Source organism: Peromyscus eremicus, chromosome 8a (genome assembly GCF_949786415.1).
Source record: "Peromyscus eremicus chromosome 8a, PerEre_H2_v1, whole genome shotgun sequence".
Taxonomy (NCBI): Eukaryota; Metazoa; Chordata; class Mammalia; order Rodentia; family Cricetidae; genus Peromyscus; species Peromyscus eremicus.
The window spans coordinates 43,172,386-43,198,609 of record NC_081423.1 but is presented as its reverse complement, the minus strand read 5'-3'; the positions used below and the strand labels follow the sequence as shown (position 1 = coordinate 43,198,609).

At 48.0% G+C, this 26,224-nt stretch overlaps 1 protein-coding gene across 4 annotated transcripts in view; it reads left to right on the top strand.

The window, feature by feature from the left end:
• The window catches only part of Pemt (phosphatidylethanolamine N-methyltransferase), an 87,500-nt gene that overhangs the window by 45,926 nt on the left and 15,350 nt on the right, over positions 1 to 26,224 (top strand). For all 4 annotated transcript variants that reach the window (XR_009380630.1, XM_059270797.1, XM_059270799.1 and 1 more), the window contains one exon: positions 25,601 to 25,716. Coding sequence is in view for 3 of the 4 variants with exons in the window: in XM_059270797.1 (XP_059126780.1) it covers positions 25,601 to 25,716 (116 nt within the window). In the remaining variant the exon portion in view is untranslated. The remainder of the gene's footprint in view (positions 1 to 25,600; positions 25,717 to 26,224) is intronic.

The following is a 26,224-nucleotide window of genomic DNA, read 5'->3' as shown; positions in this document are numbered from 1 at the left end:
CAGGGTAGATCTGTGTATCTGTCTGGATTTTCTAGAGAACAGAAGTGATAGGATGAATTAATTAATTAATTTTAGCTTACATTTAATGACAACCGCTAGTAGCAACAGCTGTCTCACACCTTAGAGGCTGAGAACCTAGTAGTTTCTGGGTTCTTGAGGCTAGATACCCTGGCAGTTGGAGGAATCATATATTTGAATAACCTGGTCATTAGGGAGTGGCACTACTTGAGAGGGATTAGGAGGTGTGGCCTTGTTGGAGCAAGTGTGTCACTGGGTGTGGGCTTTGGGGTTTCAGAAGCCCAAGGATGCCCAGTGGCTCTGTCTTTTCCTGCTGCCTGGGGATCTGAATATAGAACTCTCAGCTCCTTCTCCAGCACCATGCATGCCTGTGTGCCACCATGCTTCCTGCTGTGCTGATAATGGACTAAACTTCTGAAACTGTAACCCAGTTCTAGTTAAATGCTTCCGTTTATAAGAGTTGTTTTGGTCATGGTATCTCTTCACAGCAATAGAACACTGACTAAGCTACCTGGTGACTCTAATTTGTGGCAAGTTGACATTAAAACCAACCACCACAATCTGGGACCTACTGCTTTAAGTGACCAGGTGGACACTCTGGGAGAATCAGGCTGCACTCCTTCAGTCTATCATTCAGGACAAGGACTTAACAGGTGCCTCTGTGACAGAGCACTCAGGCCTCAATGGGAAAAATGAGCCAGCTCCTCTCCCTTGCAACTGCAAGATAAGTTTACAGTCTTACCTAGTGCCTGTCTCTGTGGCCCTTGGCACATAGGATAAGCCAGGCTAAGTCATGTGGTACGAACTTCTCCTAGCCCTGAAAACCTGCAGGGGTCAAAAGGCCCTTTTGTCCTGGGATTTGAAGGCTTTCCTTCAGGTCTCCCATCATGTGTTTATGGCAGCTCTCTCCTAACGAGCATCCCCTCCAGGGTCCCATCTCCCAAGAAAGCACTTCTGAAGGCTCACTCGTGCTGGCTGCCTCCCATGAGCTGAGAGGCAGAGGAGCAGTGGCTGGCTGAGCTGAGCTACATGCCTGCTTCTGTTCTCCTTTAGCCAGCCTACCCACCAGCTGTAGGAAATGGTTAAAGAAACCACTCCCTATGATGTTTTGGGGGTCAGACTCAATACATTCAGAACTGAAAAAGGCCTTGAAGTACCACCACCCTGATAAGAATCCAAATGAAGGATTAAAGTCTAAACAGGTTTATAATGCTTACGAAGTTCTCTCTGCTTCCAAAAAAAGGGACAAAGAAAAAAATATGACAAAGGAGTGATTCAGGAGGGTGGAGCAGATGGTGGTTTCAGCTCCCCATGGACATCTTCAGAATGTTCTTTGGAGGAGGAAGAAGGATGCAAACAGGGAAGAGAGGTAAAAATGGTGTGCATAGGCTCTCAGTGACCTTAAAGGACTTGTGTAATGGTGCAGCAAGGAAGCTGACTGGCCCTGGAAAATAATGTGACTTGTGCTGGATGTGAAGGCCGAGGTAGTGAGAAAGGAACAGCAAGCAGAATGCTTCCCAGCTGCCGAGGTACCGCATGCCCACAAGGACTCATCAGATAAGACCTGGAGTGGCAGAGTGAAGTCAGACTGTGTCATGGAGAATGGATCAGTTCTGAAGACATACGAAGACATACATAAATGACGCAGTAGAAGAAAGGAGCTCTGAGAACAGCTTTTAGAAGTTCCTGTTGACAAAGCATGAAAGACAGCCAGAAGAGGGCATCCATGGTGAGAGAGACCAAAAACCGGGGCTGCAGCCAGGAAGGACCATGCCTTTTTAAAGAGAAGACCTTTACATATGTGTGGACTTAGAGCTGATTGAAGCATTGTGTGGCCTCCAAAAGCCAGTACCCATTCTTGACAGGTGAACCGTTGGCATCATCTCTCCTCCAGGTCACATGGTCGAGCATGGAGATTTTAAGTCCTAAGTGAAGACATGCCAGTATACTGTTGACCATGTGAAAGAGAATGCCACTGAAAATGGCTTTCTCTCTCCTGATAAGTTCTCTTTGCTGGAAAAACTTCTTTCTGAGAGGAAGGATATAGAAGAGACTGGTGGAATCCTTAGGTAGAGCTTGAGGACTTTGATCCAAATCAAAGCCACTGCCACTATAATGGAGAAGAGTGTAAGGACAGTGAGCATCACCCCAGTGGTGGCATTCTGTATCAAATCTCTCATTGGGGCCAGTGAATAACACTCACTGCCAGCATTTTATATGCAGCGTATAGGATTATCATCATCATCATCATCATCTAGTTGCTATTTGGCTGTTGTTTTTGTTTTAATATTCAACTATAGTATCAGTATTTTTTTTTTTTTTTTTTTTTTTTTTTTTGGTTTTTCGAGACAGGGTTTCTCTGTGTAGCTTTGCACCTTTCCTGGATCTCGCTTTGTAGACCAGACCAGGCTAGCCTTGAACTTACAGAGATCCGCCTGCCTCTGCCTCCCAAGTGCTGGGAATAAAGGTGTGCGCCACCACCTCCCGGCAGTATCAGTGTTTTAAAAGCTAGGTAAAGAATAAATTCAAGCGCTCTGACTTTACCATGTCTATATGCTGATTTCAGTGTGTGAGAAGTCCAACACCTGTAAAATGACTTTAACAGTTCCCCAGTGTCTGTTAGTTACACCGTGTCCTGACTCAGGTGTGCATGAAGAAAAGCTTAGACTGACATTCTAGGTGCATGTGTTGACTTCATTGTGTGATTCTTCACTGTTAAGGTATGAAAGTAAAATTCTGTATTTAGCTGGTAATCAGAAACACTAAAGTAGAGATGTGTCAGGTTAGTTATGAAGTGAACTCATTGATGCCTCTGCATTGTATGGCCTCAGCTATTGCTTGAAGGTGGCACAGCACAAATTACATAGAAATTGAAACCTTCCTAAAGAAGTTTGTCATCATAAGCTGTTGCTTAATTGTGTGCATTTCTAGACTGCATTCCTCCTGTGGTACGTACCATCTTATTTCTCTCTCTCTCTCTCTCTCTCTCTCTCTCTCTCTCTCTCTCTCTCTCTCTCACACACATACACACACACACACACACACACACACACACACACACACACACACACGCCAGTCCTGGATACATTCTTTGTCCCCTCTCTTTGAACTACAATAACCCGTGAGTAGAAATTCCAAATCTAAGTAACTTAGAAATCAAAGGGAAGAGACTTGTGTGTTTGTATTAGAATCCAGGAAGATGTCTTAGACACATCTCCACTTCCTTTAAACCATTTGACTTAGGCTCCAAAGTAAGTGCAATTTATGTTGGTAACACAGCAAATTATGAACAGCTTTAATTGTAGGTATAAAGTTGCATGTTCAGATGCTTAAATCTGGATACCAGAATTTAAGCAGTCATTGAAATGTATGACTGACTGTCTCCTAAAAACTGATTACAAAGCTCCCCAAATTGAGGCAGTCACTGTAATCCCAATTTTCAGTGCATAATGAGTTCAAACAAACGAAGTGGCCAGAGGGATTTTTTTTTTTTTAAACTTAGTTATTTTCAGGAGCTCTGTGGCAGAGATTGGTTTTGCCCCATTGATGTCGTAAGAAACAATCTTAAGTTTGTGAGGGACTAGTTAGCTACAACTCTCCCTAAGGGTCATGGTCACAGAGGCAGGAAAGACTTAATATTTTTTATTATTACACACAAACACCTCTTTTTTCTGTCTCAAATAAACTGTCTACAGAACTTGGTGGCTCAGACATGGAGGCTCAAACTCCCCTTGTCACATAGAACATGTCCAAACAGTTCAGCAGAATTACAACTTTGCTTGGAAAAAACTTCCTAATTGGCAAGGAATGTCTTACAAATGACACAATAGCCAAAGAGTTCCACAAAAGATCCCCAGCAGCTCAAATGAGTTCCTGAAGACAGGAAGGCAAAGCCTGAGTCACGTTGATGGGGAGGAAACTCACCGCTAGCCAGACTTTCCCAAGAATTCAAAACAAAGTCCAAATCCTCGCGTATCTGCTTCACTAAATAGAGGTTTAAAAGCAGCTGACGCCGGCTCAAGTGGGGAGGTAAAAAAAAATACCCTGGAGTAAAGAGATTACGGCAGCTGCTTGAGACATTCTGTCTTTACACACACCCAGGGTCAGCTTGTTGCAGGTGGCAGACACCCCAAAATGCATCTTACCTCCCATCTAGGTTGCCAAGATTAAAGGTCAGAGCCTGGCTCCTGAGAGCCCCAATAAACCAGGTCCATCTGCCCGTCCTTCATAAGCCCATTTAACAAATGAGTAATAGTAAAAAGTACAGAAAGAAGAATTATTTAATGTGACCACACTGGGAAGAGGGACAGACTGGGCAGTGGCCCTTTCCTGACGAGTCCATTTTCAGGGTCCTCATGTGAGGGTAAGGTTGAGTGAGGTAGAGGGCCAGAGGAAAACAGTTAAGTCATCCTAGGCATGGTGTGGTCCTGGTCATCATTGCCTTTGTTCCAGCCTCTCCTGTAAGGTGGCCCAAAAATCACTTTTCCAGAGACAAGTTCTGCCTGTGGATGGCACAAGGCTGGGAAATCAACCCCCCAACCCCCCCCCACCAGCCCCCTGAGGTCTTCTGTTCACAGTCTGGTAGCCAAAAGGAGGGATGCAAGTGTCTTCATGCCTGCCAGGCTACAGGCTGCAAAGCGGTCTCGCTCTAAACAGGTTACAGAGTTTAGGGAGATGTGTCCAAAGGCCTGTGTGTTGAAGGCTTGGCCCCCAGCCTGTGTCACTGTTGAGTGTGGTAGGGCATTTAAAGGGTATGGCCCAGCAGGAGAACATCAGGTCTTTAAGTGGGACTCTACCCCCCTCTCCCTCTCATTTCCCAACCATGCGAGGCATTGTTCTGCCGCACATACCTGTCATGATGTGCCGTAGACCGGAAGCAGCAGGCCTGACTGATCATGGACAGGAACTGTGAGGTGAGACTGACGGTGGATAGAAACCTCAGAAGCTGTGAGGCGAAACAAACGCTCTGTCACCGCAATCAGGCATCGCTGGTGTTGGTGGCAGTCGTGGGGAGCTACCTAACACAGCAGGGGCACAGCCAGGGGGACACGTGGTGGCTGCTGCTATAGAAACTGGAGACACTGGGGAGCTTTGTGGAATAGGAAACACCTTCTCCAGGGCATGTGGACGTGGGGTCCATCTGGCCATGCTCAGGAGGAAGGCAGCGCTGGAACTAATCCTCCCAAAGCACAGCTGTGTACCACTGGGTGGAAGCCCTGCAGATTGGTGTTATCCTGGAGTGTGGTGGTTCAAATGCCTGTTTCTGTATCAATTTTGTGTGTGGAGGATGGTCTGAGGTATTATATCCTGTAGGAAAATGTTCTTGGGCCTCCAAGGAAGTAAGGCAGTAAGGGAATAGCTCTGTTTGGCCTGAGCCGGTTCAGATGTGAAATGTCAGCTATTAACTGCACTCCACCCTCCTCTCAGGTGGCCACACTGTGATCTCTTCAGCTAGTCTGGCAGGGCTAGTTGCAGTCGAAGGAGGCCATAGAGCTTAGAGGTGTGGACTGAAGCTGCTCTTTCCCACGACCCAGCTCTATGGCTTTGACAAGTTACTTAGTACCTTTGTCTCCTCTTGTATAAATTTTCATATTTGGCAGAGGATTCTATGAGACACCCGTCTGTGTCCATTAGGGACATTTACAGACTCGTCCGAGCTGTGTCTGCTCCCTGTTGTGTCCCCGCATGATGGTAACAAGGCTGTGTTGTGAGGTGCCTCAGAACAGGAGTTCCATCTTGAAATTCTCCTCACCTCCAGGGACAAAGCTTCATGCTGTCACTAGTAACTACAGGTCACAAACTACTTCATGGCCAAGCTCAGCCGTTCTGTTTGGGGTCAGAAAAGTCATGAACTGGGTTTGCCCTTTGCTGAACACAGCCGATGTCTCTTGCTTCCCTCAAGGTTCTTGCTGCTGTCTGCTGAGCAGGGACTTGGTTCTTTCAGCGACCCTGAGAAGGCACTAAATTCAGTTCTACCCTTTTGGCAGTCCACCCATAGTAAGGTATCTGGCCATGGTGAAGGGTCGGGTTCTTTCTGTACTGACATTGTTAGAGCTTTGCTTACAGTATGACAACATGCTCACATAGCCTCTGTGAACAGAAAGCTGAGGAGAGAATCACAGCTGAGGGTAACGGGGCTTGAGGGAAGAACTTCCCAGCCATGGAAATGGTTATAGGGCTGTGTGTGTGAGGGCCCATAGAGCATAGTGGAATGACTCAGCTCTTCCCATAATCCCTGGGGGCTGAACAGAATACAAGTTCTGAGGCCACATTGCAGCGGAGCCTGAGAGTCTGCATTCTAACAGGCTCTGTGGTGATGCTGACCTGGGAACCACACTGGGTGTAACAGGTTTTGAGAAGAGGGGCAGGGCAGCCGCTAAGGAAAGCAACCGCAAAGAGTGGAGCTGTGTCCCAAGGCTCTCAGTGTCAAGATGTTCCAGCCTGGGTGGTCTGTGGGGATGATGTCCGGGGTGGCCTCCAGCTTATTCCCTCCCCCATAGCTGCTGCAGGCATGGCAGCCTCTCCGCATCTCAGTGAGATGATGCACATGCTCTAACTGCTTCCACTTGCCAGAGCCCACTGAGGACCAGACAGACCTGTGTATGTGATGAAGCCCCAGGGCCCTGAGAAGTATTCGAAAAGCCAGAATTATGGCTGCTATCTTCCTGCAAGGTCCAAACCATTCTCTTTTCTTGTGTGAAAGATGATCCTGTCCAAGCACAGGAAGCCCTGCTCTGTAGCTGTTCGTGTCCTTGCCGTGGTTCAGCTTTCTCAGATGGCTTTCCTTAGAAGGCCGAGGCCTTTTCTGGCTCCTGGTGCTTAGGGCAGACAGTGTGGGCCAGATGGGTGGAGAGAGGTGGCAGCGGGTGAGACCTGGGGTAATTCTGGGAAACTGTGCTGGGCCAAGGGTGCCGGGCAAATGCCTCATTACCTGAGCTGGCCCTCTTTATCCTAGGCCAGCATCCCTCTGGCTGTGACACAGGAGCCCACAGATACTGCCCCGCCCATCTGTTTCTAGATTAACTGCAGGAGTTCCACTCATTCACATTGCTTTCACCTTAATGACAGGATTAGCTGTGCCCTTCTGGCCAAGTGCTGACTTTCAGGGAGCTTCGCTGGTCCTGGAAGGACCTTCTAAAAGGCAGCACCTAGCAGGCAATGCTTAGGGCTAGCCCAGGAGGCCATGCCCGGGGTGCTTGATCATAAAATCAGGCCCAGCAGCTCAGTCCTCTGGGGAAACCTTTATGTGTGTCAAGACTCTGGATTCTCTGCACAGAGCTGACCAGACAGCTTCAGGCACCTGAGTAGTAGCACTTTGTCCAGAGCTGTGCATTCCTTGTCAAGTTCTTTACTCTCTGAAGGTCAGAATCCATCCGTGGAAAAGTCATCCCGGTATTTACCCCTCAAGGCCCCTTGTTGCCACTCAACATCCCTAGTTTCAGAAGACTCTTGTGATCCAGTGAATGGCCTCCATGGCTCGTGGGATCCAGGGCTGGGGACCAGGCCCCCTGGGGATGAAGGCCCACAGTGCCTGAGTCTTCTTACGCTGCAGCTGCCACTGTTGACCCCAGCACCTCGGTGAGCCTTCCCTCCTGGGAGCCAGACCTTGTCCATCCTGCTAGTGGAGACCAGTGAGCCTCAGTTGCTACTGACCCTGTCCCTATAGAAGTTTCCCTGTATTTCCATATTGCTGCAGGCCTGTACATAGTGCTGTTGACATCCTGAACTATTCTGGGTAGGAATGGCCATTCAGCTACTCCTTTAGCCCCAGAGCCCCTTCAGCTGGACTTGTCTCTACCTCCGCCAAGCTTTCAGTAGGTGCTATGCATGGAATAGAGGAGCCACAGTTCACAAAGGAGAAGAAAGTACTTCCCACCCCCCAGCAGTGGGTTCACTTCCTGTTCCTTATGTCTTTATAATCAGAGGATATTTATGGAATAAATACCGCTTTATGCGTTGAGGTACTCAGAAGTGAGTGCTTGGAGATACCCATTTGCTTGGTGTGGATGCATGCTAGGTGCCCCTGGTAGTGGGAGGGAGTGTCTCCAAGCAGTCTTACTGTGCCTTCTGGCTCCTGAGCCTGCCCTGGAGGAAGGGCTGTGTTGGGGAAAGGGTGCTACTGGTTCTGGACAGGCATACTGTAGGGATTGTGGGAACAGACACCATGTCTTTGTCCAGTACCTAACTAGATGTTTGGTTCCCTGGAAGTGGCCTTAGCCCCTGCTTTACCTGGACACCTCATATGAAAGGGCCACACTATGCTCACATAGCTCTGACTCCAGCCACTGGTTCTGGGGGTCTGGTCAACTGAGGCCCGGCCAGTGTTTCCGGACCCCTTCCTGATTAGTGGTTCATCCCTGGACTGAGCTCCTCTGGTCCTTCTGTGACAGGTCCATTGTTGGCACACCACCTGCCCTTCTCCTTCATACCACAAGCTCACCTAGTTGGTGTCTGCGCCTGTGTGTTAGCCCAGAGCTTCAGGGCGGGTACTGGCGAACTGTCTACTTAGAATGCTTGGGCGGTGTTGTCTCCGTGCAGCCTCTGGCCTGGAGGAAGCATCTGCTGCTTTCCTCTGAGACTCTCAAGGTGAGGAGTGTGGAATGTCCTGACTGCCAGGTCAGGGATCACTTCCTGTCTCACTATCTGGGACCTTCTTGCCTCTCCTGCTGGGCAGGGGTGGACAGTAGTGAGTAAGTGGGGCATAGGGACCCTGGCAGAGAGGAGGGCACAGAGTCCTGCATGATGTTTCCTTGACCTAAAGGAAGGACCTCGTCTCCCCTACTCAGCAATGGTGTTAACAGCCAGGCTGTATTGTTGCACTCAGATGAAACTCCATTGCCTCACAACTCTACATGTGCAGATGTCTGCTGCAACTGTGTTTAGCATAACAGCATCCTACATTCAACCCAAGTAGCCAGCCTCTGGGTCAGCCAACCCGGTATGTCTGTACTGTGGAATCCTTTGCAGATACTCAGGGATCAAGTCACAAATCTACTCACACATCACAGGGACGTCTTGTAATGCAAGGGGCCACAGGCCACATGACTGCTTTTCTGGTGAACACTAAGCAAAAAAGGAGTACATAGGCCAGGGAGAGGTGGAGCAGACCTGGTTATTCCAGGGATTTCTCAAGGGGTGGACAAGTTCGTTCCCTGTCTTGGCAGTGTGTATATGACTGTATTTCTTTGTCAGAATTTGTAGACTCTATGTATAAAAGATACATTTGCTGGGCATGGTGGCCCATTCCCGTAGTTATAGCACTTGGAAGGCTGAAGCAGAAGGATTAAGAGTTAGAGACCAGCCTGGGCTATATTGCAAGACATATCTTAAAAAACTGAATTTTGTCTTGATCTGACCTTAAGTTTAAAAACAAAACAAAGCGTCCTCGTGGAAAATCTGCCTATCTTTCTTCATAAAAACAAACTAAGCCTGCAATAAAAACAAAGCCAGCCTGTAAGCTGGTTGGCTTGATGGTGATGAATGTGTTGCTGCCCACCCCTTTTGATTCCTGTGACAGGCTGCTTGGGGCCAGGGCCTGACTGCTTATTAGGACAACCACTCCATTGTTCACCAGATACTTGCAAGTTTCCTTCCCAAGGCAGGCCGAAGTCCATGTCAATATTGACTATAGAGGCCACCGGGTTTCACCATATTTGGTTAACAGCCGAAGAGTCATCTCTAGGTTATTTTCCAGTGGCTTTACTCGGGTGAGCTGTGTTTTATTTAGAATAAAGAGAACAATCTAAAGAGCTCTTCTGAATTCAAGATCATTGTGCTAGGAAAGCCACAGGTGTAGATGAATCTCGGTGCAAACCTTTCAGCCTTTCCTTTCCTTTTCAGTGGACTTAGCACAAATTTTAAAAAAAAGAATATGTGCTTGAGAGCTGGAGAGCGATTTCAGTCCATAAAGTACCTACCACACAATCATAAGGACCTGAGTTAGATTCCCAGTCCCCCTGTGAGAAGTTAGGAATGGTGGAGCATACTCATAATCCTAGCTCTAGGGAGGCAGAGACAGGTTCATTGGCCACTGGGGCTCACTGATCACCCAGCCTACACTAACCAGTGAGCTCTAGGCCAGTTCTCCAAAGACAAAGGTGGACAGCTTCCGAGGCTCTCCAGATGTATATGTGCATATACCCCCCCCACACACCACACGTATATACACACAGTATTATGTTGACTGATGTCAGTAGCCCGTGGCCTCCATGGTACATAGTCCTTGTTCTGGTCTAAGGCTCTTGGGGAGCTGCCTTTGGAGGAGACAAGAAACACTGATGCAGTGGTGTGATCCCTCGGCAGTTCATTCTCTAGCATCCCACATCTACCTTTGTAGGACCAGAGGGACTGCAGGGCCAGTGAATGCTCTGCTGGATGTCCTCTTGCAGAAAGGAGAGAATGGGCTGGGAGTTAGGATAAGTCACATTATGGGTACCAGGAACCAATCTGTTCTCCTTTAGAGGGCTCTAAAAAAAGTTTTTAAACTGATTATTAATTTGTGTATATGGATGTTTTGTCTGCCTTCATACCTATGTATCACTTGCATGCCTGGTGCCCTTGGAGACCAGAAGATGTCAGATCCCATGGAATTGGAATTATGGTCAGTTGTAAGCTACCATGTAGGTGCTGGGGACTGAACCCAGGTCTTCTGGAATAGCAGCCAGTGCTCCTAACCACCGAGTCATCTTTCTATTCCCCTGAGGGCTTCTTAAGACAGCTAGCTGCTCCCTGCCTCCTCCTGCCTGGATCTTTCCTAGAGGTCGCAGCTTGGACACAAAGATGAGGTCCTACCTCAGTACAGCTCTGTGACCTTCTTCCAGGTCTGCAGACATTCCCCAAGCCTCCTGGAAGGTTACTTTCCTTGTACTCATGTTAACCCTGTGCGAGGCTATCCATACCTCAGATTCCCTTCCTAGAGGAGACTTAAGAAAGGCCTGGCAGCTGCCTGCAGTCCCCACTGACAGACACCTCTGTAAACATCTGCTTGTCTGCCTTGCCACCCCCCACAGCAGAGCTGTAGGCCTCAGGGTCTCAGGAGCCAAGACCTGTCTCTGACTTCCCTCTTCATCTCTCAGCCATCTTATCTTTCCCCGGCACCCCCACCCCATTCTAGTTTATTTTCTGTTGCTGTGATAATCACTACTTGGGGAAGAGAGGGTGTATTTCAGCTTCCTATCCATCACTGAGGGAAGTCATGGCAAGAACTCAAGTAGAAACTGAGAAATGAGGCTTACTGTAACGAGAGCCACAATGGTCTATGTATATCAATTGATAAAGGGGTTCTATGGGGGAAACAGACTCACTGAGACAGGATAAGGTAAATCCAGTTGCAGAGTCCTTGAAAGCTGGGGACTGATCACACGCTGCTTCAAGCCACCTGATCTGGTCTTCACCACCCAAGAGAGCACAACTCACTTTATCCTCCCTTTTTAAGTGGTCACATAGGCAGATAAGAAGCACTGCCTCTATCAGGCCAGATAGCCCAAGGTCATGGATGGAGCAAATTCCCACTACACTTCCCCTTTTTGTCTAAATAAGAAGGTTCTAAACCTAATATAAAACTATATACAATAAGAATGATTATCAAGTATTGTCCAGGAGAAAGAAAGGGTGATAACATAAACAAAAATGGAATTACAACCAACCAGAACAGCATCAAGCAAGAAACACATACTAAATGTCCAGACCATAGGAAAATGGCAAATTACAGAGATTACTCCAATAGCTCTCCTATCCTGAAGAATCTAAATCTTGTGCCTGATATACTCTTAACTAAGATACGAGAGGATTGTAACTGTAACTATCTAGTCTTCAACCCCATCAAAGACCCGAGAAGGACAATAATATTACTTGTGAACAGGAAGTGTAAGCAAGCAACTTCCAAAAGAATGCAAGAAATGACAGAGACAGCTGGCTGCCTGGACAGTCACCCAATGTTTTCCTGCAATGCTGGGGCATCCACTCTTGGCTATAAGTCTAGAATATCTGATAGGCCATTTTCAGAAGCACGATATTTTGAAAGACCATCTTACCCTGTCTTGGCAAGGTTCAGCAGTCACTTTTCCTTGTGTCCTGCTTGTCTGGAATGGACAGCAATCTTGGGACTCTTAATCCCATGGTCATGGGTTCATGCCCCACACTGGATGCCAGATAATGGGTAAAGATATTGCTAGCAGCTTACTGCCTTGCTCACTGGCCTATGCTTAGCTAGCTTTCTTATTCAGCCCACCTGCCTACAGATGGTGCTGCCCACAGTGGGCTTTGCCCGTCTGCACCAATCATTAAACAAGATAATTCTTTGAAGACATAGATACAGGGCAATCTGATTAGGGAACCTCATTTCAGATGGCTCTAGGTTTTGTCAACCTTACAGAAATACTAACCAGTATATTCCCTGCCCAAAAAAGACCAACACCAAAGCCGGAGACAGAGCCGTAACCAATGGACAGGTGAGCAATTTGCAGTGGTCCTGCCCAAGGCTGGTGTTGGGAGCTACAGGGCTAGCTGTTGAGAGGCGGGTGTATCCATAGGTCTGCAGCTTTAGGGTGCAAACTCTTCAGCTTTGGCGGTTCTCAGGAGGACAGTCTGTATGGTTGGAGTAATGCAAGGGGCCACAGGCTCTTGAAACCCATGGGAGCTGGCTGGTGGGTAGAGAACACAGTTTCGTGAATTCTTTCTTATAGTATGTCCTCTACAAGGGTACCAATGGAGCTCTCGGTGGAGGTGATCGTGTCCCCTGCTCCAGGAGGAAGATCCAGCAGCACCTAGATGGCTTTTGAAACTTAGGGATGGGTCCCTTGCAAAGTCTGAGTTTGTTGGGTAGCAAGGACAGAGCCTGAGGTCAGCCAGGGGAAAAGGTGCTGCCTTTGCTCACTTCCCCCTCCAGCTTGCTGGGTTCAAGAAGATTTGGGATTTGGAGTGATGCCCAAGTGCAGATGGTGATGAAGGCTGATGGACAGCTCTCCTGGGGATTGGGTCTGTGCAGAACTTTCCTATCACAGCAGGAGCCAAGCAAGTCAGGTCATCCTCATAAGGGCTGTAACTGGGACCAGACCCTGGGTCTGATGCATTTACTCGCTGCCCTTGGACAAGTCCTTTTGTGAGATATGTTGCTCTCCCTTGTGGGGATGGACTCAACAGAGTATGTGTGTGTGGTTTACAGTAAGGATAGTGACCTCATCAGATCTCCTGCCACAGATTAAGACAGTGCTGGGGGCTTTGGTCACATGGAACAGAGTGACAGAACTGGGGGAATCATCACCACTTCTCTCTGTGTATGTACTTTATGTGTTTGTGTGTGCATATATATACATGTGTGTGCAGGGGCCAGGGGTTAATATTGGGTGTCCTGTATCACTGTCCACCTTATGTTTTGAGAATGAGTTGTGTGCTGAACCTGGAGCTCACTAGCTTGGCAACACTAGCTGACGAGCAAACCCAGGGATCTTCATGTCTCTGCCTTCCCCAGTACTGGGATTACAGGTACACACAGCCACGCTCAGCTGTTTTTCTTTTTTTCCTTATTATGTGGATGTTGGGGATCCAGACTTAGGTCCTCCTGTTTGCGTGGCAAGCACTTTACAGACTGAGTTATGTCTTCTGCTAGGGCTGTGAGCATACCCATCCCCCACATGTCTCTGTGAGTATTTTTGTGAGGTCCTGCCCCCACCCCCATCCAGCTGCCCTTCATCTGCTTTCTGTCAGTAGACAACACTTGCACTTTTAGAAAGTTTTTTTATAAGTAGAATTACCCAGTATGTTTTGGGCCCAGTTTCTTTTACTCTATGGTGGTGTGTGATGGTCATTTTTGTGTCTTTCACTAGTTCCTACTGCAGAGTACTGTCATGTGTGTGCACACACTGCATGCTGTCACTGGTTCCTACTACAGAGTACTGTCATGTGTGTGCACACACTGCATGCTGTCACTGGTTCCTACTGCAGAGTACTGTCGTGTGTGCACACACTGCATGCTGTCACCGGTTCCTACTGCAGAGTACTGTCATGTGTGTGCACACACTGCATACTGCCACTGGTTCCTACTGCAGAGTACTGCCATGTGTGTGTACACACTGCATGCTGTCACTGGTTCTAGATTCCTGATCCTTGAGGATGGGTTTGATGAGGACATCCCATTTGGGACTGGGTTCTTTAAAGTCTCTTACTCTCTGCACATTGTCCAGGTGTGGCTCTCTCTGTTAATTCACATCTGCTGTAAGTAGGAGCTTGGGAATTCATGTCTCCATCTTTCACAGCACTGGGATTGTAGTGGGTTAAGCAAGGCACTGGTCTATGGGTATGGCAGCATGCCATTAGGAGTTGTTTTATTGCTATGTTTCTTTAGCAGAATAATAGTATTAGGTTCCCCCTAGGCTCATGGCCTTTCTAGTCTCAGGTTCTTGGCCACTTTAGCAATGTCGGGCATGGATTCCATCTTGTGGAGTGGGCCTTAAATCCAATCAGACAGTGGTTGGTTATTCTCATAACATTTGTGCCTATTGTACCAGCATATCTTGCAGGCAGGTCACTTGGTAAGTCTCAGGGTTTGTAGCTGGGAGACATTGATGATTATTTTCTCTCTGGTAGCATGCAGAGTACCTTCCAGTACCATGAATGCTAGTCAGTAGGGGTAAAGGCTCTAGTTAGGCACCAGCTTAACTTCTCTGGTGGCATATGTAAGTGTTGTCTTCATAGGTTCTTACCATCAGGTTGTGGAGAATAACCAATAGCCTTGGCAAAATAGTCTATGATGTTTGGAGGTTTCCATGGGCCCCTTTGGTCAGCAGCTCAGCCAGATGTAACCCATTCCTGGCACTGGAGGTTTTACTTTTACTTGATGCCGTAAGATGTCTCGTTGGGGCCTCATCACCCCGGTTATTTGCTGATGCCATTTAGATTCCTTTCCTCCATGTGTGTATTTTAGGAAGCTTTGACAGTAGGTTTCCATGTGTGTAGTGTTGGCTACCCCTCCAAAGTCTCTTCTTCTACCTCTCCCTTTTCAGTCCTCCTGGGCTAGTTTCTCCTTTGTCTAACAGTGTGTTCTAGCTCCCCTTCCTTGGGAGAGCCTCTCCTCTTCCCTAGTTCCTTACTAGGTACCTAACCTCTGTGGTTATTTAGATTGTAGCACACATATTGAAGGCTTAAAAGCTAACACCCACATAAGAAAGATTATACAGTTGTCTTTTGGGATCTGGGTTACCTCAGTATGATTTTTTTTTCTAGCTCTGACCATTTACCTGAAAATTCATGATTTCATTTTTTTTAACAGCTGAGTAATATTCTATTGTATAAATGTACCACATTTTCTTTATCCATTCATCAGTTGATGGACATCTAGGCTGGTTCCAATTTCTGGCTGTTATGAATAGAGCAGCAATGAACATGGTTGAGCAAGTGTCTCTGTGGTAGGATGATGCATCCTTTGGGTATATGTCCAAGAGTGGTAGAGCTGGATCTTGAGGTAGATCTCTTCCCAGCTTCCTAAGGAACTACCACACTGATTTCCATAGTGACCGTACAAGTTTGCACTCCCATCAGGAATGGATGAGTGTTCACCTTACTCCACATCCTCGCCAGCATGTGTTTTATTGATCTTGGCCATTCTGACTGGTGTAAGATGAAATCTCAAAATAGTTTTAATTTGCAGTTCCCTGATGACTGAGAGTGTTGAACATTTCTAAAAAGAGTTTCTCAGCCATTTGTGTTTCATCTTTTGAGAACTTTCTGTTTAATTGTGTGTCATATTTTTAAAGTGAGTTACTTGTTTTCTTGGCATTCTGCTTTCTTAGTTCTTTATACATTTTAGCTATCAATCCTTTATTAGGTATGTAATTGGTGAGGATCTTTCCCCATTCTGTAGGCTGTGCTTTGCCCAAATGATGGTTTCATACAGAAGCTTTTCAGTTTCACGAGGTCCCACTAACTAACTGATGTTCTTAGTGCCTGTGCTGTTGGTGTCCTGTTCAGAAGGGCTTTTCCTATGCCATGTGTTCAAGCCTATCTCTCACATTCTCTTCTGTCAGATTCAGGGCATCTGGCCTTATGTTGAGGTCCTTGACCCCTTTGGAGTTAAGTTTTGTGAAGGGTGATAAATAAGGACCTATTTGCGTTCTTCTGTGTGCAACCATCCTTTTTTTTTTTTTTTTTTAAATTGATTTCCTTTAGTTGCTAGTACTTTTAGAATTATTCTGGGAAACTATCCCTTAGTTCAAAATCATGAAGCTTTATATCCCTGTTTCACTCTAAGAATTTAATTGTTTATGTCTCATCTTCAGATAGTTCATTATTTTGACTAAATGTGTGGGGGTACAAGGCAGGGTCCCTGCTTTATTCTGTGAGTGTGGCTTGTCGGTGGTGGTGTGTGCTCTCAGCAGCCTGAGGAGTCCCCTCCCCAGGAACCTCCACTCGGGTAAAGCTGAATTCTTGACTACTCCACAGAAAGGAATTCCAGGACAAGCAAAAATAACAAGTTTATTAAGTGGAGATAAGAGAAAATACAGTTTTCAGATTGAAGGGCAGGTATGTGTAGAGAGAAGGGGGAGAGAGGGAGGATGAGGAAGGAGAGAATTATTTGGTAAAAAGACATTCTATATTTAGGGCAAGGGTGTAGGTTCTCAGGACAGGGTCACACTTAGGTGTCTTCACAGTGACTATATCGGGGCTGGAGAGATAGCTTAGTGGTTAAGAGCGCTGGCTGCGCTTCTAGAGGACCTGGGTTTGATTCCCAGCACCCACATGGCAGCTCACAACAGCCTATAACTGTAGTCCCAGGTGATCCAACGCCCTCTTCCGGCTTCCCTGGCATACACATGGTGCATGGAGGCAAATCACTTATACACATAAAAATAAAAATATAAAAAGTCCTTAAATATAAAAAAAAATCTTTCAAAAAGTGAGCTAACAAATTTTTCTAAAATAATTATATATAGGATTCTATGCCTTTTAAAGTCACATTGCTTAAAGGATGTAATTTACATCAAGGTTGAAAGATTAAACAAAATTTGTCAAAACACATGAGCTAGTTTACCCATGTCTTTTATTTGATAGAATCTCCTCTTGTAAATACAATGTGAGGAGGCTTTGGCGGCACATTGTTTAGACTCAGGAGGGGAGAGGCGTGCCGACATAGACTCAGGCCACGACACTCGGCCCCGATGAGCACAGTTTGCTATTTCTAGCAACCTAGTTTGAGGTGTCTGGGAAAACCTGTCTCTGTTGGCTTCATTAGCTGTGTTGAGGATTCTTGACTCTCAGATCCCAGGCTGACGGGCTTCATTCTCTTCCCATGGCCCCTTAATTGTCACTGATCTTCTTCCTGCCTCATCCATCCGCTGCCTCAGCACTCTGCTGAACTATTACTCTTTTCCTGTTTGTTTGGTTTGGTGCCTGGTGGAAAAGCAGTTGATGAGCATAGGGAGTTTCTGGATCCTGTATGTTCATTTCTGTGCTAGCACTACACCGTGTGGTTACGGTTGCTAGGAATAAGTTTGAAATCAGGAAGCATGTGCTCTCCCAGTCCTTTCTCAGGATTGTGTTGGCTCTTGGGTTCCCTACCATCTGAATGGTATTAATCCTATTAATTTCTGCACGGAAACCAGCTGAGATTCTTCTGTGCATACTTTTTAACTGAACATTACATCCTGGAGTGTTCCTACGATGATTGTGTAGGCATCTTCCTTCCCACTTGTTGGCCGAGTCATTCTCAAGGGTACGGCTGCCCATCCCTTCCTGATGGACTCAGGAGAGGGCTCTATCTTCATAGGGTGCTACAGGCAGTCCTGTAGCCAAAATTAGAATCCAGATTGAATTAACAATCTGATGGACGTCTTCTTTGGGGTTTCTCCCTCCCTCCCCCCTCTCTCTGTGGGGGGGAGGGGAGGAAGAGGCAGTGTCTCCCTGCACAACAGAACCACCATAGGAGGCTTGCCGCCCTTGCCGCTTGCCACAGTCCCTTAGGTAGAAAGTGAGCTCAAGCAGTGGGCTGACTGGAAATGGCAGCCGGTACTAGATCGGCCAGGGTTTTGTGCCCAGATTGCCAGATGTGACTGGGACCCTCTCCAGGCAGTCCAGTGCGTAAGTGAATCTGCACAGGGGGAAGGGCTGGCTCTCTCATCAGGCTGGTTTCGGAAGCAGAAGATAATTTCATCAGAGGTGACCAGCTGGGCTCCATGACAGTCGCTTTTAGAGGATTCAAAGTTCCAAGGAGGAAAATGTCCCCTGGTAGACAAAGATAGGCCTCAGAAAGGGGCGAGGCTGCCAGTACCTGAATGACAGGTGGTACTGAGTTGGGAATGGCAACTGAGAGCAAGGCCACATCAGCGTGAGTGCAGGAGGGAGGCATGTTGGACAGGGAGGCCTGGGTGAGAGCTTGCTCTCTGGGCCAGAAGCTGCCTGGCTCATCAGAGTGATGAAGGGTACTGCTGGGTACTGCTGAGCTCCCAGGCCACAACACACAGGCAAAGTGAGGAGTGATGGTTCAGACCCTGCCAGTGTGTGTGTGAGGTGTACATCAGCTGGCCGAATGCACAGGTGTGTATTCGGAAGCATGCACATGTGAGGTGAGCTTTCTCATGCTCTGGCCCGGCCCTCTAGGATTGTTGGAACAATGGATACGTGGTGGCCTTGGCAGTCTTAGCTGTGCCTTCAACACCTCTGGGCCAGAGGGATCCAAACCCAATCCCGCTCTAGAGCCTATCTGCCAAAAGAATGGGTAGTAGAACACTAGGTCCCCCACTAAGAGTCTGTTTCTCTGGAGCCTGCCTGGGGTGAGGGAGACAGGAGCCACGTGTCCTCTGGAGCGTGGAGTGTCTCCTCTTCTTACCTAGTGTCATCTTGCTCCATGTGGGGGAAGACTGCACACTTCCTCTCAGGGACCAAAATGAAACAAACAGCATCTCCCCCAGTGTGTGCATGCTCCCACCACATTCTCCAAGAATTTCAAGCACAGTGATTCCTTATCCCTCACAATGACTCTGAGGCTGATTATTATTAGTTCCATTTTACAGAAAGGGAAGCTAAAGCAAAGAGACAATGAGTCACCTGCTAAGGCGGGGTGAGAGGAGCTGGTTCTGCAGCCCGGAAGCTAGTACTCCAAATACCCAGTGTTCTGCTGGACACCATCTAGATGCCTGGCAGCTAGTTCTTCAGTAAACACAGGAAGCCTGTCCCTCTCCAGTGGGGCATTCAAAATATCCACCTGGGGCAGGAGAGGTGGCTCACAGTTGAGACTACTTGCTGCTCTTCCAATGACCCGAGTGCAGTTCCCAGCACCCACGTCAGGTGGCTACAACAACCTGGAACTCCAGTTCCAGGGCCTCCAACTCTCTTCTGGCCATCCATACACATCACACCCACCCACCCACATCCACAAATGAAAATTTAAAATTAACCTTAAAATAAGAAAATCTACCCTCACTAGCCGTTACCTCCAGGATTTTTTGGAGCTGTGAAAAGTAAGCAAGAGGATGCTTCCAGAAAATAATCTAGTCCCCTAAAGCAGCTCTGATGCCTTTGTAGCTCTCACTGGATTGGAAGAGCCCGCCTGCTCTCATTAGTCAATTCCACTGTGCCCAGTGGCTCCCTGCGGGAGAAGCTCACGCTGGCATTTTCAGTAATGAGGCACATTTGGCTTTAATCACACCCATGGCATAAAAACAGGAGCACCATTGCTATATTTTTTGTTTTCTTTTCAAAGCACCTTACTTTCTAACAGTTACTGACCTATAACAGCCCCCAAGTAAATGTTGGGTCTGTGAGTAGAATGATGCATGAATATGAATGGATGGATGGGTAGGTGGGTAGCTGGATGCATGGAGGCATAAATGCATGGCTGGATAGATGAATGGGTGGGTGGGTGGGTAGATAGAGAATGGATGGATAGAAGGGTGGGTATGGATGTACTGACAGGTGGATGGGCAGGATCTATATCAGTAGATGAACAGATTACTAGGTGAGTGGATGAATGAATGGATGGGTGTTGTGGGAAAGTATTTCCCATAGCCTTCTTGAGCTGGAGACTTACTCTGTGCTTTAGGTTATGAGCACTAAAAGTACACTCACAGGATATCCTGCAGACCCTGACCTTCTTTGGTCCTACTCCTGACAGAGTTGTCAGCATTCCTGGGAAAGGGCCCTAGAAGACACGACTCTTTGTGGCAATAGAATAAATAGAAACATCTCCCAAGCACTTGCCTGGATCTGAGCTAACTAAGCACGTTTATAGATCTGGAATCCCTCAGTAACTATGGTAGGTAGAGTTATTTCAGCAAGGTCACCTCATTTGTAAAGACTGACTTTCTGAACCGGGCATGGGGCTCACTCACACCTTTAATCCCAGCACAGAAGCAGAGGCAGGTGGATCTCTGTGAGTTTGAGGCCAGCCTGGTCTCCAGAGTGAGTTCCAGGACAGCCAGGGCTACATAGTGAGACCCTGTCTCAAGAAAACAAAAGACAAAGCAAACAAGCCCACAGCATAACCAGGCTTTACTTGCTTGCACTGGAGCCTCCTGGGGGCCTTTTCTTACACCCAACAATCCTAGGGTCTGTGTGGCAGGTTCAGGTGACCACGGGAGTCTGAAAGCTCCTGGCTCTGACATCATGAGTTTGCACCCCATAGGAGCTTCCAAAGACAGTTTTCTTTCCTGTGGACACTGACCAGGACTACATATTGCACGGGGTCTGACGACAGACGGTTTACATGCTGAGGGTTTGGGAAGTGTGAGGTCACTGTGAGCCTGCTGAAGCCTGTGGGAGCTTCTGCCATACATGAGCAGCAGGGAAGACTGCTGGCCACCTGGAGTGGCCGGTACAGTGATCTCATCATAGAGATTTTCATCATAGACTGGGAGCCAGAGTGTTCATATGAAAACTCAGAATGTTTAATTGCTGGGTAAAATATGTTTAGTGCTTTGAATTTGACCAAAACTCATCATGGACTACTGGTTAAGACCCCTATCTGAGGCCAGTGATGTAGTACCTGGTGACACCAAGAACAGAACCCTAGAAACTTCCAGTGAGGATCATCCCTTCTGACTAGATTGGCAGGTGTGTGGCCCTCTAGGGAGAGGCACACACACATGTGCTACTGATATGGCCAGGATGGCATCATTGCCGTGGCCAGACCACCTTCCCAACCTGAGTGGGTCCTGGAAGAAAAGAGCGAGGTCCCTGCTCAGGTAGCTGTAGACCCAGGGAAGATACAGCATTCATACCCCCTGGGAGAGACACTTGTGCCAGAATGTTCCTGTCCATCACCTGGTCTGACTCTCCCACCACACAAGGAGGTAGCTGACTCAGCGTGGTAGCAGGCTGGTGACAATCACATCCATGGGCCCCTCCCTGGTGCATGATCTCATGAGTGCTCATGGGTTGCTTCTAAAGGACAGCAGAGCAGAGTCACCCTAGGATCTGGGAGTCTTCACAGGCTACAATTTGATTGGCTCAAATAACAGCTTTTGAATCCAAGTGATGGGGTTATTCATAGAACTTGCTGGCTGCTTTCCCCCTTTTCTGTGAGGCCTTTGGTGCCATTTTGTTCAAAAAGTACATTCTTCACTTACTGTCACAGGCTAAGTGACAGTAAGTGACAGACGGAGTTGGCAATGTGAGGGAGGCTCAGGTGTCACAGTGCTCAAGGGTCCCTCCTCTTGTCTCCAGAACACCAAAGGCTGGAAACAGAGCAGAGTTTGGTGTCAGGGACCCAAGGCCTGGCTGGGCTGTACCAGGCTTAGTTTGGCTACAGGGTGGCCTCCCTCCTGCTGCATGAGAATATTCTTGTGGTATGGGCTTTGCAGGCCTGCCATGTACCCTTGGTGTTTAGGGGTGCATACTGAAGGCCTCATTGAGCCAGGAGGAAAGACCTGCCCTCAGGGGATGAGGGAGGGCCTGCAGGGTCCATGTCATTGGCAGCCGGCCTCACTCTCTCATCTGACCCTAGAGGTCAGGTTCAGCAAGGATGCGATTTCTAAGAACGTCCTAGAGTACATTGTCCGTACAGTGAAACATACATACTTGAAGCGCACAGCTGTCTCAGTCCTGACAGATGTCACCACAGCTCCCATCAACAGTAGAACCCTTCCATTCCCTTTTGGCTTCTTCCTAGGCCATTCCCAATGCCTTGTTCACTGGTTCCATTCATCCAATATTGGGATTCCTCCTCCTCTTCCTTCTTTCCCTCCCTCTCTCAAGGAAGTCCCCCAAACTGTGACTCTCCATTCCACGACCTCTGTGTGATGCAGGTTATGGGAGGGTCCCTTAGGGATAGAGATGTTATTGTGTGATCCCACATGTCCTGAGACTTTATATCTGAGAATATTATCAACTGGGGGAAGAAATATCAGTGAACCAGAGATGGGTAATCCAATGACCACAAGTGTGTTGACTAATTCTATGTCAACTTGACACAAGTTACAGTTATCTTAGAGGAGGGAACCTCAATTGAGAAAATGCTCCCATAAGATCTGGCTGTGGGGGATTTTCTTATTAGTGATTAGCCCATTGTGGGTTTGGCCACCCTGAATTGATAGTCCTGGGTTCCATAAGAAAGCAAGTTTAGCAAGCATTCATAATCAAGCCAGTAAGCAGCACCCCTCCATGGCCTCTGCATCAGCTCCCGCCTCCAGATTCCTGCCCTGCTTGAGTTCCTGCCCTTGCTACTTTGGATGAGGAACTGTTACATGGAACTGTGAGTGAAATAAACGCTTTCCTCCTCAAGTTGGTCATGGTGTTTCATCACAGCAATAGTGACCCTCACTAAGACAACAAGCGAACGTGCTGATTAGGTGTTTGGATAGAATTCTAGGCTGGGGCCTAAGGGGAAGTCTCCAAGGCCTCAGTCTACGTCTCCGCACCTGTGGATGGGAATTTCCCATGCATTTGCCTTGTTTTGAGACCAAGAAAAACAGTGACTCCATAGCAACTGATGCTTTATAGTAGTGTCACTGATAACAGTAGCACTAACTAGGGTTACCAACCCCTCCACCCATGCAAAAGTTCCCTGGGCCGAGCCCACCCTTTCTCTCCTCATTCGACCCCAGCAATTGCACTTGGGTGTATGGCCAGAAGAGAGGATAACACATGCTCATAAAGAGCTTTAGACGTGAGTGCTCACTGCCAGCATTATTCAAAAAAGCCAAAGTGACAATTCCCTAATGTCCACCACCTTGTGACTGGACAGGGTAATGTATCAAGGACCAGAATCCATATACCCTTCGCACAAATTGCAGGAAGCCACCCACAAAGGCTGTGGGTCTATGTGAATTGTTGGCATGGCAAATCTTTGGAGATGGAGAGCAGACTGGTGGGTACCAGGAGTGGGGAAGAAAAATGAAGTGGGTGGGTGGGTACTGATGGGTATAGGCTTTTCTGTGGGGTGATGGAAAGGCCCAAAAGAAGTCACAGAGGTGGTGGCACTAAAAAAACCCTTTTGAGTTTTAGTCCAAACACAAACACATGGAGCGGTCCCAAAGAGTATGTGAAGTGGCTTTAGGCCATAGGCATTGGGATCCCCGGAACCCCCAAGGCCCTCCTTCCTTCTTCCTCCTAAGAGAACTCAGCATCCCAGGGGATTGAGGTGAGGGGCACCTTCCGGAGAGGTCTAAGGGCTGTTTGCCTTCCAAGAGATCTGGCGAGTGTACCAAGAATGACGAAGGAGGAGGCCTGGGAGAGCCCTCCTGGGAGAGCCTCTCCTGCCCTTATGTGGGCTCGAGGACAGCATCTCCAGGGATGCTGGAGATGGAGAATCAGCGGCCCTACGCTAATTAGTTCATCAGTAGTACCTGGAGCTGGTGAGCACCTCCCCACTAATTAGCTTCCCAAAATGGCAGGCCAGTTTGGGGAGTCAGCTGTGCGGCAGACAGTGACTGTGGGCCAGGGTGGTGATAGATGTAGTGACGGACCCTAGTGTCCTGTGCCCCAGAATGGTGGGAATGAAACAGTGCAGCACTATGAGAGACAGTCCAGTCTCTCCCCAGCAAATAAAAATCACGGGCCATGTCAGCAGTGTGGGGGGTTTGGGACCCCCCCATGGATATACACTGCCTATGGTGGGGGTCTGGTCTGGGTGAGCCATAGTAAATAAAAATTTTATCTGGGGGCTTGTGAGTTGGCTCAGCAAGTTAAGGGACTTGCTGCCAAGCCTGATGACCTGAATTCAATCCCTAGAGGCGGCATGGTAGAAGGAATGAACAATTGTCCTCTGACTTCCACATCTATTTCGCGGTACTTGTGTGTGCGTGCCTGCCTGCCTCTGTGTGTGTGTGTGTGTGTGTGTGTGTGTGTGTGTGTGTGTGTGTGTACAGGTTTCCATACTTATATGCAAACATAGTAGTAAATATAAAAACAGACAGACAAACCCCACTGAATGTATTTAAAACATCTAAATAAGGATCCCAGCTCAGCCGCTCCTGATGTGACGCACGACCTATTTTATGATAAACTGTTGACTAGCTCATGTCATTTATTGACTAAGGGTCCCCCCCAACCAAAAAAAAAAATTCTGCCTGCATAGTCCACTGTAGAGGAGCAGTCAGTTCTCTCATGATCGATGGGGCTGTACCCTGACACTGCTCAGGGCTGTGAGGGCATTAGATCACATGTCATAGTCTGGAAAGAACTGAATGCAAATTTTAAGTGTGGTTTCTACCAAAAACAGGACTTTTGCACCATTCTAAAACTAAAAAATTCCAAGTTGAGTTGAGGGCCGTGGGCACACATACATGGACACAGGGATACACAGACACATACATGCACATGCATGTGCATGGACACATGGACATGCACATGTGCACACACGTACATATTCACGTTCAGGACTTGGAGGGGGATAGCTTGCTTTCATAATTAGGCAATCAGAGTGTATGTTTGTCCTTCAGCATCTTCCCCACCCCTTCCTCCCTTCTCTGCATCAGCAGAGGGTTCGTCTGAGCACCTGGGTCAGGCTCAATGCACCAGGAGCCCAGTGGGGCAACCCTAGCAACCCGGATGTGGATGTGTGCAGAGAACTCAGGGGTGGGGTCTGCAGAGAGGCGAGAGAGCTGCCTCCTTTCTTCTTCTGCCTGGCTACTTAACACTGAGAGTTGAGATGTGACTAGTTGGATTCTAAGGCTAAAAATGATGCATGTGCAGTCTGTACCTTTGGGAGAGGCCAGGCTGAGCACAGTGGGGATGAAGGCCTGCCTTTCCTTTGTCTTGCCCCTTGAAACAATCCTGAGAGAGTTCCTGATGGTGACAGGAAGAGGCTTGGGGCCACCATTTTTGGGGCTTCTTTGTTGGTGGTGTCTTGTCTCTTTCTGATAATAGGAGCCTTTGGAACTGCATGAGATGGGAGACACAACTCCCAAGACAGCCTGAGAACTGAGTCCCCACATTTAGGCATTGACTGCCAGCCTATTAGCCACCCTGACCTGGCTACAGCAAGGGATGGTGGAGAAGAGCCCCGAGATGTCTCTGACTCCCCTGGTCACAGCTGCCACACCCCATCACTCACCTCCCATGGCACTGGGCCTGGGCACTCAGACCTGCTTCTTCCACCCTCCCTGTACCCCAGCAAACACTCACCTCTTGCTCTTATTCTTGGCCCTTCATGCAGGTAGCAAGGTGGGAGCAGAGAACTCGCAAGTTGAGCAGGGCCTTCGGGTCCCCCTACCTAGCCTGCTATTTCCTGGGCGGCAGCATCCTGCTTCTGAACGTCCTCCGCTCCCACTGGTAAGCCCTGGGTCACCATGAAGGCTGTTGTCCATGTGAAAGTCATGGTCAGCAGGAAAGGGAGGGCCGACTGGTCCACCAATGTTTGGGAGTTCTGTGTCGGAATGTCCAGGGAGTACTGCTCCCAGAGACCTCAGGCTATTGTCAGCCTCCTGGATCTGTTGGCAGAGGCATCCTTGTGGTTTTGGATACGACATTTCATTGTCCAGTGAAAGGGACAGCTTGAGCAGAGGGGACAATACCTGGGGAGATTCCCCTTGCTTATATCCCCAGAGCTCCCTCTGTGATATGCCAAGATGGGAGGTAGACACCCTGACTAAGAGTCTAGGGGCCAGGAATCAAGCTTAGACCATCATTAAGAAGCCATTGGCCTCTCTGTTGAGTTGGGACATGTTGCCTTCCTGCCATCAAGGAAAATGGCCAGAGCAGTTGATGGTGTAGATGGTAAGGCTAGGGAGCAGAGCCTCTGCATAGACCTCCCTCCCTGGAGTGGGCCTAGCTGAGCTGT